General features: G+C 40.2%; 1 protein-coding gene across 2 annotated transcripts in view; it reads left to right on the forward strand.

Moving 5' to 3' along the window:
• Positions 1-13,480, forward strand: part of BRD1 (bromodomain containing 1) — a 44,493-nt gene that overhangs the window by 13,429 nt on the left and 17,584 nt on the right. The window contains exon 8 of one of the 2 annotated variants that reach the window (XM_053462133.1): positions 9,284-9,778. The exons of the other annotated variant lie outside the window; for it this stretch is intronic. Within the exon in view, the coding sequence (XP_053318108.1) occupies positions 9,284-9,778 (495 nt within the window). The remainder of the gene's footprint in view (positions 1-9,283; positions 9,779-13,480) is intronic. 2 annotated transcript variants of the gene reach the window in all.

Consider the following 13,480-nt stretch of genomic DNA (forward strand, 5'->3'; position numbering starts at 1 on the left):
GTTCAGGAAAAGAGTAACCCACAATCGTATGACTGACAAGTGATATCATCCATTTCTGCAGATAAAGGAAGTTTGTTTTTTAAAATTAAAATGTCCTTACAGTATACGGCGCTTTATTTTATTCTCAGAAAAAAATATTTTTATGAACAGCTTACACTTTACCTAGAGAAACCTTTTTTAATTTGTCACATATGGCAAACCAAATAAAAGTAATGAAACCTGAATCTTTTTCTTAGAAGCCCTACTTCCTTTTAATGTTTATCGAATGTATGGTTTCATATACATGTATCCCATTTATGCACAATGTAAACATATATCGCAGAGTAGGCACTGACAAAATGGGGAATATGTTGTCATTTTACAAAATTAACACAATCTAAGCAAATATAGATTTTCAATTATTCCACTCTTTTGCAGGTATGCATCTGCATTTATGGATTACAGCTCCGATAAGCATCAACAGTCAGGCTGATGGTCTTGAAGGTGGTCCACAAGGGCTCATACCCATCTTTTAATTTAGGCCTTGACAAAACCCGAGTGCCATGGTGACTAGAAACCTCTTCCTGGCGCCCAGGGTTATGCGGGGCGATGGGGTAAAAACTGGCTGCGGGGTATATCCTGCACCCTATACTTTCCTGCGGGTATGTGGTGAAGAGGGTGCTGTGAGGTGCCCAGCATAAGTCGCGTAATTTGCTTAATGTGCCGGATTCACAATGGCAGAAGATAGGCAGCAGTGTTAGCCAGTGTGTGTGTTGTTGGTTAGTGTGTGCATGTGTATAAGAGTGTAGCGTTACCATGTGTGGTGGTGTTACAGTATGGCATTAGCATGAGGGTCAGTGTATGTGATATGTTGGCATGTAGTGGGGTTAATAGTGTATGGCATTGACATGTGACATGAGTATAGTATAGCGTGTGTGTTACTCTGTGGTGTTTAGTGTGTGTAAGAATAATGGTTAAACATACAAGCTTGTGTCTTTATGGTGTAAAATACCCCTTGTCATGAAAGGGTTAACCACAATACTGTACAAAGTGGTGCAGCAATAAAGAAAGATGTTTTATGCTGTATTGCCTTTAACTGCATACCAGGGGGTAATATATTAAAATAAAACCATTGTTGGGGAAGAAAAAAAGTTGGCTCCTAAGTCTCTTTGACTGGCTCCTAGATCCAAACCAGATTTGTTTAACATTATTTTTGAGAACTAGACACCCCATGATATCTTAAATGCTGACATTTTAACTCTTTCCATACACTAATTCTACTGCTAGCCTTTGTCAATGGTTGTGGTAGTAACATAATTACCCAAACAAATTTACTACCCCAGACTTTGACAAAGGCTGATGGTAGTATTAGTATGTGGAAAGTGTTGAAATACCTTTGTCGTCTCTAAAACAGTCTGGCAGTGTGGGTTTTTTGTTTGGGGGGGGGCAACTATTTTTCTTTTCTTTTTATTGGTTCCAGAATGGGAATGGCCGAACAGTTCTGGCATTTAAATCTCTATTGAATGTAACGGCGCTCTATTACTGCACCATTAAATTACATTCAGCCTGATTGGTTTACTATTTAGGGAAGAGTAGATAAACTTAAAACACTCTTTTGCTCCTTGTGTACCAGTTTATTTTTAAATTATGTGATTGACTCTATTGTAACAGCACTACGAAATGTGCTGGTGCTATAAATATAGGTGTAATATAGTCTTATAGTGTCATCATGTATTGGGATCCATAGTTGGCTATTATATGCACTTTGTCACTCACCTATGTCATAAGCATATATGTTCACTAATTTTACTTGGAGATGTTCCAAACTGAAAATATTTGTTCCCATGATTGTTTTAATACTGTGCTGTATATAGTAATACAGTTTAGCCTTGACAAAATACTTTTTTTGGGATCCTCTCATTTTGGATGGCAGTTTTGCAGATAAAGGCAGCTTATTGACACAGGAGGAGATAAAGCCAGGCTTTTGTCAGTGTTAGCTTCTATATGGCACTGTAATTTATTCTCTAAGAGAAAATATTTATCCTCGCTGTGCTAAGTCTTCATGACAACACTAAAGAAGTCCTTTGCTTCATAGACTTTTATTAGTCAGAATTATTAGGCAGTGACCAATGCAATGTTTATCACAAGCAGAGTGAGGAGTCGGGGTATTTGGTAGATTGGTGTCATGAGCGAAGACTATGGGCCCAGCAGAGACAGTGAGTATGTGGGAGTGCAAGGGTTAACACCAGATCCCTGATTACCTGTTTCTTTTTGCAGTAACTAACAAATCGACCCCTAGAAATACCTCCTACACCATCACCCCGGTACACCCCTAAAGATAAGTTGTAAACAATCACCCCGGTACACAACTTGTTGCCGTCAGATGTAAGGCCTTATATGTGGGCATCTTGGGTTACCTCAAACAACACAATCACAATATAAAGTCATTGACTTAATACATGTATAATTACCGATATGCAAGTCCTTGTGAGGGGTTTAGATGGCAAGGTTCTACATGAAGTTGTTAAAAAGAATCTTTCATTACCAGAGACCCATAATTTATAGATAAACCAGAGACCAGACTGAGCGGGGAGACTGAGGCTTGGCCTAACAGGTTATGACCCACTCAGACCTGTCAAGGACACCAGTGAAGTGTTGATATGAAACAATTTAACCGCATGTTTTAGGAAACCTTTACAGCCCACCCCATTATTTTATTCTAATCTTAAAATACGATGGCTGTAACTGCTTGCAAAGTAGCCCTTCTTGTATCACATAACAGGAACACCTCTCCCTGGGCATGTTTGGTATCTACCAAAAGAATAAAACCTGGCTGAACATGTATTTAATCTATACTTTCTTACCAAACAAACTCTGGCACATTCTCCATATTTGATGTTATGTTGCTGCCCCCTGGGTAACCCACCTTGGAGCAGATGCCCCAGTGCATTTTTGACACTCTCTCTGATATCTGCTCATTGAATTTAAGGCCCAGGCCTGGTGTTAATTTCACAATGGACTGATAAAAGAATATTCTTTATGCCCATGGATCAAGGACTACAAAATATATACATACTGAGTTTAGCCTTGCGCTTGCCGGGGGCCTGGCCAACTCATGTATTGAAGATCTATTTGAGCCTGAGACTAGCTTAGCGCACAGACACTTTTTTCTTTTCCCTGGCAACTCATGTATTGGTAAGACAGCTGGTGATAAGACAACATAGAAATGGCTAATATGTATCTGAAACCATATGCGGCACCTAGAACTGTTACTTAAAAAATATATATGATTAGGATTTATATTCTAGATAATCCTGTGGCAGCTTTAGCATTATTTTGTACACTGGTGCTCTTCCAAAGCCAAGGTATGTCCTAGACAGCTTCCATTCTTCTGGTATGTTTTTTTTTTTTTTTTAATTTCCATATAAACATATATAAGGTGGAATTAGCATTTACATATAAACATTTCCAAAAATCTTTCTGTTTTTATTGTATAGCAGTGTGTTTTCAGAGACTAAATAGGAAAGTTATGGGTTGGAGAGGCATACGGGGGGAATTTTCTTTTGCTTGAAACATAGTAATTCATTCTAGACACCAAAACACAGTCCCATAGAATCTGTTAACAAAACATATTGCGTTCTTTGTTCTTGGGTAATACAAAGCCTGCATTTAACAGCTGTTCCCTGGCATCTTATTCAGTTTTCTGTTCTTAAGCTATGAATGAATGCCATATGCTATACTATTCCATTCATATCGGTCAAATGTCCTTTTTTCCATTTCTCTTTATAAAGTGTCTCTTTCAAAATTTAGATTTGTAATATAAATACTTGTGCAAAAAACAAGAACCTGAATTACTTGTATCCTATTTATCCTATTTCTTCTATATTGATATCAGTAAATGGATACATTCTACAAATGCACCTTGTAGGCTTCCAGGATTATTACAGATCTTCATAATTTATGGTATTCTGGTTCTTAACTTTAATTTTGGCTTGTTAATTCTTAGGAATGGTTTAGGAAACTATAGGCTTGCAACCCATGATTAATGTGTCATTTGCATATGCGACACTTAAGCATCTCAGTTGTGAGGGGAAAAGGGGGGGTCTAAGTAACTTGCCCCCAGCTATTTTCTATATTGGAGATGTATGTATAAATTTATAGCTCCTGGTATATGCCACTGTCACGCAACACCACGATATCTGTTCAGCAACATCTCTCAAGTACAGTGATACCCCCATGCATGGGTTTGCCTGGCTTTTTGGGGGGGCAAAAGGGCTGCATTTGGGGCATGCAGATTTTTTAATGTTGAACTTTGGCATTTGGTCATCCACTGCCCATGCCCTATGTGGCACATCTTTGAGCCTGGCCAATTCATTGTGCCCAATAAAACCACATATATTTTTGACAACTAGACACCCCAGGGTATTTCAAATGCTGGTATTTTAACTCTTTGCAGGCACACATTTTACCACCATTGTGTGTTTCCCCCCCCCAAAAAAAACAACAACTTTGTTTTACATTTATTTTACTAATCACATTGCAATAGGCGTTGAAAGTCATGTTTCCATGATGACGTTAAACTCTGTAATACAACGTGAGCAGGAGGGATTTAGACTGAGGGACTGGGCACACAAATGGCAGATGAAATGTAATGTAGATAAATGCAAAATTATGCACTTCGGGGTAGGGAATGCACAAGCAATTTACACCCTAAATGGTAGTGAATTAGGGTTAACAACAAATGAGAAGGATTTGAGAATTGCTATAGACAACAAACTAGGCAACAATGTGCAATGTCAGTCAGCAGTTGCTAAGCCAGTAAGGTATTGTCGTGTATAAAAAGGGGCATCAATATGTGGAATAAAAATATAATTTTGCCTCTTTATAAATAAATGGTAAGACCGCACCTTGAATATGCTGTGCAATTCTGAGCACCTATTCTAAAGAAGGATATTATAGCACCGGAAAAAGGTGCAGAGGCGGGCTACAAAATTAATAAAAGGAATGGAACACTTTAGTTCTGAAGAAAGGTTAATTAATTTAAATCTGTTTAGTTTAGAAAAATGGCACCTCAAAGGATATGACAGCATTATATAAATATATACGGGGCCAATACAAACCATTGTGTGGAAATCTATTCATAAACAGGACTAGTGCGTAGGACACGTGGTTCACGCATTTACACTGGAAGAAGGGAGATTTAGTCTAAGGCAAAGGAAATGGTTTTTTTTTTTTTTTTTTTTTTTTTCCAGTAAGGACAATAAGGATGTGGAATTCTCTGCCTGTAGAGGTTGTTTTCAGTCTGTACAGACATTTAAACATCTGGATGAATACTTGCAATTATATTCAGGGATATCATTTTTAAATTGATCCAAAGAGAGATTTGACTGAATTTTTCCCTAATTTTTGCAAAATTGTAAAGAGCCACTACTGGATTATTTTTTTTTTTTTGGCCTTCTTTTGGATTAACATCAAGAAATTAACAATTATGGGAAAGGCTGAACTTGATGGACGCATGTCTTTTTTCAGCCTATGTAACATTGTGATTAGAAAGCTGGGCTCCATTGACACATATTTGAAAGCAGTACCTGTATTCAACCTGCAAGGGGAGCCAAGGTTCTCAGGAGGGTCTGGAGAAGACCCTCTCTGAAATGTTTTCAACTCCTTTATTTTTTTGAAAAGATGCGCCACCATCTTGCGTCCTGAGGTGGGTGTTGCCCCGCTATCATTGATCGCCTCCTAAACTCTAAGACGGGCATCCGCCGCCATACAGTGTATGGCAGATGTTGACGCCCCCAGGATGCCATTCTCTGTGTTGCTGAATGCCTCGATATTGAGGCATTACAGAAATACCGTTTGAGTACAGAAAGCAAACGTAGATCGATTTCTGCACCCGTTTAAACCCATGGCGGTCCTGGCACGTCAATTGACACTAACTGTATGTTAGTGCATGACGTGCCTGGACCGGCAATGGTCATCAAGGGGTTAAACATAGAAGTACTACCTGGCACACTGGAGGTGCCCCTTTAATTGTAAACATGATGGGTTACATTCAGACAACATGGTGTATAGATTTTAGTAAAATCTGTTAAATTTAAGTCTCCCTAAAATAAGCCTTCAAGTACCACAGCCACTGCAGTATAACTACTGCATGACTTTTGTCTCTGCAAATAGCTTTCTCTTCATATTGTTTGGTTTAATATCCTGTTGCTTTCCTTTACTGATAAACCCATAGCTAAATGATAGCGCTCCGGAGGCTAATTTTTCTTTCTTTTTTTTTTTTTTAAATGCTACTTGGGTACAAATCCCACATTTGAGGTGTTTGGCTTTAAGTTAATTGAATTTACGCTATGCGTTATGAATGGCAAATCCCAATACATCTCTCCTACAGAACAGGCTGACATTCACCTGCATAATGCATAGCACAATTTGCCATATGCCTTTGAAGAAAATACACCCTCACTACCTGCACATAACAGGCAAAGTTCATGTTTTTGGCATAGTTACGTGTTAAAAGTTTAACTTTATTTCAGGTTACATTTAACGTTAAGTGTATCATTTTATTCTAGACATCAGCTCATCAGGACCATGAATCCAATATCAAGTACGTGTCGGTACACAATAAAAAGAGCATTGTGAAAGAACAAAGTATCCCCTTAACGTCCATTGACGGGTCAGGCACGTTGTGCTAACGACAAATGATGTGCCTGGCACGTCATTTCATGAAACAATTCACTTGCGGGTTGAATACAGGTACTGCGTTTAACCATGCAAATCAATGGAGCCCAGCTTTCTAATTACAATGTGATTTGTAAAATATTTAAAAAAAAAATAAAATAAGATAAAAAATAAAAAAAAAAAAACCATGGGGGGGGGAAAGTGGTAACATTTAAAAATAATTATGCATCAGACGAACCATCCAGTTCCGGCAAAATGTAAAAAAAATTGTCCAAAAATTAAAATAAAAAGTTTATTATGAGCAAGTGCTAAAATAAGCTCTGTATCTTCCCAAAAATCTTGACATGGAAAGAGTTACTAGTGATCTCTAGTGTGTGAAAAACTCCTGTAATGAAGGAGTTATTTTCAAAGCATGTCCTATTTAATATGTGCCTACACATTGGTGATGTGTATCTCCATCTGTTAATTGTAGCCTAATAACGGAGGCTTTTTCAGTACATTCGAAATCACAAGTTTGTTTTAACTGATACATTTCCAGTGAATATTGGGGGGGGGGGGTTGACCCAATATGTCTGAATTGTGTGTTGGGAGCAATATCTTATAATGTATTCTGTTAAAATCTGATTCTTGGCTATTCAACTGCCATCTAATAGACAGATATTTAATAATGTATTCTTCTACTACTAGCACCACATTGGTTGATGGACTATTTTTTTGTATCCTCTGCATACTCTGACTACATACTGCCTTCTTACCATAGTCAACCTGTAAATCTTCTTTTTTTTTTTTTTTCTTGTAATGCTTGGATGCAAAAGTAATGTCGCCTTGTTTGGAACTAAATACCCCCAGCATGCATCAATCCTCCCTCTGTTTGGTTGCCCATCCTGTTAACATCTATAATTTGTGTCTGTGATATTGTTTCATAGGAAATGTAGTATAATAAGCTAGTGTTTTATTAGACTAGGCTAAACAATGCACCATCATGCAAATTTTGTATTAATGCAAGAAGTAGAAATGTTTAAAAACAAAATAGCTGGACACTTTTCCTATCGATTAAAAATGTGGATTCCCCTTTAAAATTGCTTGGAGACAGAGGGATTCATTCCCTGGACAGGTTTATTACCGTATTGGCTCGGATATAGGCCGCACCCGAATATAGGCTGCACCCTAAAAGTTAGGTGCTTTTTTTAATGAAAAAAGTTTCTGCCTACCCCCCCCCCGAGAAATGCTGCCACTCTGTCCCGAAGATGTACCCCCCCGAGATATGCTGCCACTCTGTCCCCAAGATGTCCCCCCACCCCCACCAGACGTACCGGTGCAGACTCCACGGGGTCTTGCGGGGCCGGCGGGGGACATCTACACGTAACACGTATTCAACTTCCGGTGCCGGCACTTTCGCCGTGGGAAGTACCAGCAAGCAAGATTGTTCACGCAGACGTTCACCAGCAGCGGCGATGCGAGCAGAAACAACCTCCGCTGCTGGCAAGATGTGCTTTAAAAATCTCCCTTGCCGGGTTTCCCCTCGTGGGAATTACCAGCAAGGGAGATTGTTAAAGCACATCGTGCAGACGTCCCGGTAGCGGAGGCTGTTTATGCGCATCGCCGCTGCCGGTGAACGTCTGCGTGATGCGCTTGGACAATCTCCCGTGCCGGCACTCCCCCCGTGGGGGATCTATATCCTAACCCCGCTGCTTGCCCGGCGCCCGGAACTGCATTTCCCGGGCGTCGGGCGCTAGACCCCCCACTTTTAAGACTTAAAGTGGGGGAAAAAAGTGCGGCCTGTATTCGAGCCAATACGGTATTATGTTTTTATTTATATACTATATCGCTATACTGTGAGTGTGAGTTTGTACACAAGATGTGGTTTCACTTTCCTGACTTCATTTTTGATTATGAAGCATCAACCTTGAGTTTCAACTCCAAAAATAGCTTTGGCCCAGTGTAATGCATATCTAAATAAATGAGTTGCCTCACTGCTTGTATGATGGATAGTGAAGTCCAGCCGAGCCATTCATGCAGTCAAAATTAACCAGAATGACCGTTCGTAAGAAATTAAGCGAGTTTAAATCACAGCTCTACTGCTTTAGTAAATAAGCCCCCATGCCTTGCTATGGGTTCTAAGCCACAAAAATAAAAGAAATTTTATTCAAAATGTTTGACAGTTTTTAAAACAAATAGATGACTGTGCTTGGTCATCTAGAAAAAAACAAGTATACCTGTAAAGAAGCATTTCAAGTTAGTTTCCTGAAAGACTGATACCACAGCTATTGTGAAATATAGCATTTATAGTTACACAGCCAATCTAACTTAAGCTTTTCAATGACAAAATGCAACTATAGACTGTGAAATTTATTGAAAAGTATTAAGATCTTGTTTAACCACTAATTTTACGTAAAATAAATTTACTAGATATGTTTCGCATAGGTCTTTTATAATGCTTTTAGAGATAAGGAGATTAAGCAGAATTTGTTTACGCTAAAACGGAAATTGGAGCATATACCTAAAATGTTTAAATGTTTGTTTTTCATTTAAAATATATTTTATATAATATTTTGTTTCATAGATATATATTTTTTATAAATTTTATACAGTTTTTAAAAATGGAACTTTATTTATAATTTTTCAGGAGATAAATCTCCCCCTAAACTTGAACCATCTGATGCATTACCTCTACCTTCAAACTCGGAGACTAATTCAGAACCGCCAACTCTCAAACCAATAGAACTCAATCCAGAGCAGAGTAAGCTATACAAAAGAGTCACATTTGATAACGAATTACGTAGTACTACATTACAGACTGAAATGGTAAATGGACACAACCCAGAACATTTACTTAAGGACAGTAATCTCAGTGAGTCGTCAGATTCTGAAGTAGCGGAATCATCAACTGATGTTAACAGACGCACATCCATTCTCTTCCGCAAATCAAAAAGTGTAAGCCCCCAAAAGCCTGCAAAGAACAATGAAACCCAGCCGAGTTCTCCACAGCTAGGGACCAAAACATTTTTGTCTGTAGTCCTTCCAAGGCTGGAGACACTCCTGCAGCCAAGAAAAAGATCACGGAGTACATGTGGAGATTCAGAAGTGGATGAGGAGTCCCCAGTGAAACGTTTGGACTCAGGTAAACACGTTCATTTATTTCTCTCATATACATAAGTTAAGAACAATATCATGGATACTGTAGTCTTAAACTGATGGATATTTTATCCTTTCAATATGTATTTATCAGCCCACAATTTTATTCGTATGCTTTTTTTTTTAGTTTTTTTTTTTTTTTAAAAAGACAGTGTCCGTGATGTTGCTCATTTTTTTTTCTGCATTTCTACGTTATTAAAGTGATAATTTCTACTTCCGTAGATGGATGTTTCCTAGGCACCAGTATTTTGCTTCCATTAACTTTTAAGAGACATTTAAATCAATTACATCATTCATAATCTTTCATATGCATACCATTTTCATTTAACTTAAATGCCACTGTGCATTTCGTAATTAGTAATGCTACCAATGCCCCAACCAAGGAGTAGTGACTCATAACAGATTTATTTAGAACTAAATAAAAATTAATATAAATCATATACCGTATATTCCGGCGTATAAGACGACTGGGCGTATAAGACGACCCCCAACTTTTACAGTCCAAATATAGAGTTTGGACTATACTCGCCGTATAAGACTACCCCTCTACCCAGCGTACAACAACCAGCCAATCACGGCAAGCGATGTACCTTACCGGTGATTTGCTGGTTGATTTGCTGACATATACATACATGCACTGCCCTTACACACACACACACACACACACACACACATATATAATATATATATCTATATATATATCTACACATATGCCTGTCCATACATACACATTTATACACTGCCCTCACCACACACCCCTGCCTTTACACACACATGTATATGTATATATATATATATATACACACACACACACGCGTATGTACGTATGTATGTATGTATGTATGTATGTATATATATACCGTATTTGCTCGATTATAAGACGAGGTTTTTTTCAGAGCAAATGCTCTGAAAAATACCCCTCGTCTTATAATCGAGGTCGTCTACTAATCAGACCTCAAAATGTCCGGTGGGGCCATGCTGCTTACCGGGCTTTGGTCGCGAGCAGCAGGAGAACAAGAAGCTAGCTGCGTGTCACAAAACTCTGCCTCCCCCCTCCTTCCTCTGGGGGCGGGGCCAGAGAAGTTGCACGCACAGCGGGCCCCTGCAGAAGTCTTGAGTGAGAGATCAGCAGTTCAGGTAAGGGGGTGGGGGGCTGGGGGGTTTGAGCGTGTGTGTGTATATGTGATTAATGGAATGAATGAGTATTTAAATGTTTGTGAATGAGTGTGTGTTAGTATGGATGTGTAAGGGTGGTGGTGGTAGCATGGCATAGGGAGGCTGTACTCACACTCCTATCATCCTAGGTTCCAGCATGTACTGGCTGCCTTGGCTTGATAGGGGTGTGATTGCTGTTAGCAGTTATATATATATCTCCAGAAATGCCTTTTAACCCCCTATATGCCACTCTGCCCCATGATATGCATTTTAACCCCCTATATGCCACTCTGGCATATAGGGGATTAAAAGGCATATCATGGGGCAGAGTGGCAAATAGGGGGTATAAGGCATTTCTGGGGGCAGAGTGGCAACCCTGGGGGCAGATGTGCATAACTGGGGGGGCAGGTTGGCAAATAAAAGGAAATAAAAAAATATATATTTTTCTCAATCATAGCTTTTATTAAATATGAAAATATTGTTTACATGAATTAATATTTACTAGTAAAACTTTTTTTCCTATAGGGTAGTCTTATATTCAGGCTTTTTGTTTTTTTCCTAAATTAATATTTAGATTTTGGGGGGTCGTCTTATAATCAGGGTCGTCTTATAATCGAGCAAATACGGTATATATATATATACACACCAGTGTGTGTGTGTGTGTGTGTGTGTGTATATATATATATATATATATATATATATATATATATATATATATATATTTCTCCCCCCTTTGTCCCTTTCTCCCCATCTCTTACCTTATCTTCTGTCTTCTTTCTTCCATCCAGTTGTGGGAGCCCGATGTCTGGCACTTGAGACCTCGGCTTCCCTGCTCTCTAATCACTACGCGCCGGCTATTGATGCCGGGCGCCGGGACATGACGTCATCCCTGCGCTCGGCATCAATAGCCGGCGCCTAGTGATTAGAGAGCAGGGAAGCCGAGGTCTCAAGTGCCAGACCTCGGGCTTCCCTGCTCCCTCATCACTACGCGCCGGCAATTTATGCCGGGCGCCGGGACATGACGGCATCCCTGCGCTCGGCATCAATAGCCGGCGGGTAGTGATTATAGAGATTGGTGGCTTCGTGGGAACCTCCGGCTTGGTAAGTACCCGGCGTATAAGACGACCCCCCACTTTTAAGAAGATTTTTTGGGGTTAAAAAGTCGTCTTATACGCCGGAATATACGGTACATGAAATGTCCCTTAGCTAATACTCTAACATAGTTCAAATATTTTCCAAAAGTATTACGGATCAGTGCCTTAATATAACAGGTCTTTAAACAGATGTAATAGGGCTTCTGATTGGTCAACTAGAGCTGTATTGAAAAGGTCACTGCAAATCATCACACACACACACACACACACACACACACGTTACATCTTAAATACCGTATTTTCCGGCGTATGAGACGACTGGGCGTATAAGACGACCCCCAACTTTTCCAGTTAAAATATAGAGTTTGGGCTATACTCGCCGTATAAGACTACCCCTCTACCCAGTATACAACAACCAGCCAATCACGGCAAGCAATGTACCTTACCGGTGATTGGCTGGTTGTTATACAGATATATATACAAACACATACACACATACACACATACACACACACAATCTACACATACTAACACATGCCTGTCCATACATACACATTTATACACTGCCCTCACCACACACCCCTGCCTTTACACACACTGCCACTCTGTGTGTGTCCCCCCGAGATGTGTGTGTGTGTATGTGTGTGTGTGTGTGTGTCCCTCCCCTAGACTTACCAGGAATCCCGGGTGTCTTGCGGGGCCGGCAGGGGACATCTATTCTACGCAGAACTGGTAGGGAGGATTGTTAAAGCTCGATGTGCTTTAACAATCTCCCTTGCCGGGACTCCGTGGGAATTCCCGGCAAGGGAGATTGTTAAAACACACCGAGCAGACGTGCCGGCAGCAGGGGTTTACACGCATCGCCGCTGCCGGTGAACGTCTGCGCGATGCGCTTAGACAACCTCCCGTGCCGGCACTCTGTCCGTGGAAAGTGCCGGCAGGGGAGGCTGTCTGAGCGTATCGGAGAGTAGGATGCAGATCCCCTGCACCGCTGCGGGGGATCTGTATCCTAACCCTGCCAGACCTCGAGCTCTCCTAATGTTGGGCTTGGTAGAGAGAGGTCGTGATCTCCCCAACCAGCCCTGCTCATCGGGTGCCCACTGATCAGGGCTAGTTGGGGAGATCACTATCTTGCACCTACCACGGCGTGGCCCTGAAGACCAGCCCAGGGGAGGCCGCTTCTCCTCTCGCCCCTCCCCAGAGATTCGTGATTCTCCAGTCCGGCTCGGTAAGTTTCAGTACCCGGTGTATAAGACGACCCCCGACTTTTGATTAGATTTTCACGGGTTAAAAAGTCGTCTTATACGCCGGAAAATATGGTATATTTAGGTGATTTATCTTTTATTCTGTATAAGTACACCACATAAATGTATCCTATTATGTATCAAATATAAAAACAAATATACATACAGTGGATATAAAAAGTCCACACACCCCTG

Source organism: Spea bombifrons, chromosome 4, assembly GCF_027358695.1.
Source record: "Spea bombifrons isolate aSpeBom1 chromosome 4, aSpeBom1.2.pri, whole genome shotgun sequence".
NCBI classification, from domain to species: Eukaryota; Metazoa; Chordata; class Amphibia; order Anura; family Pelobatidae; genus Spea; species Spea bombifrons.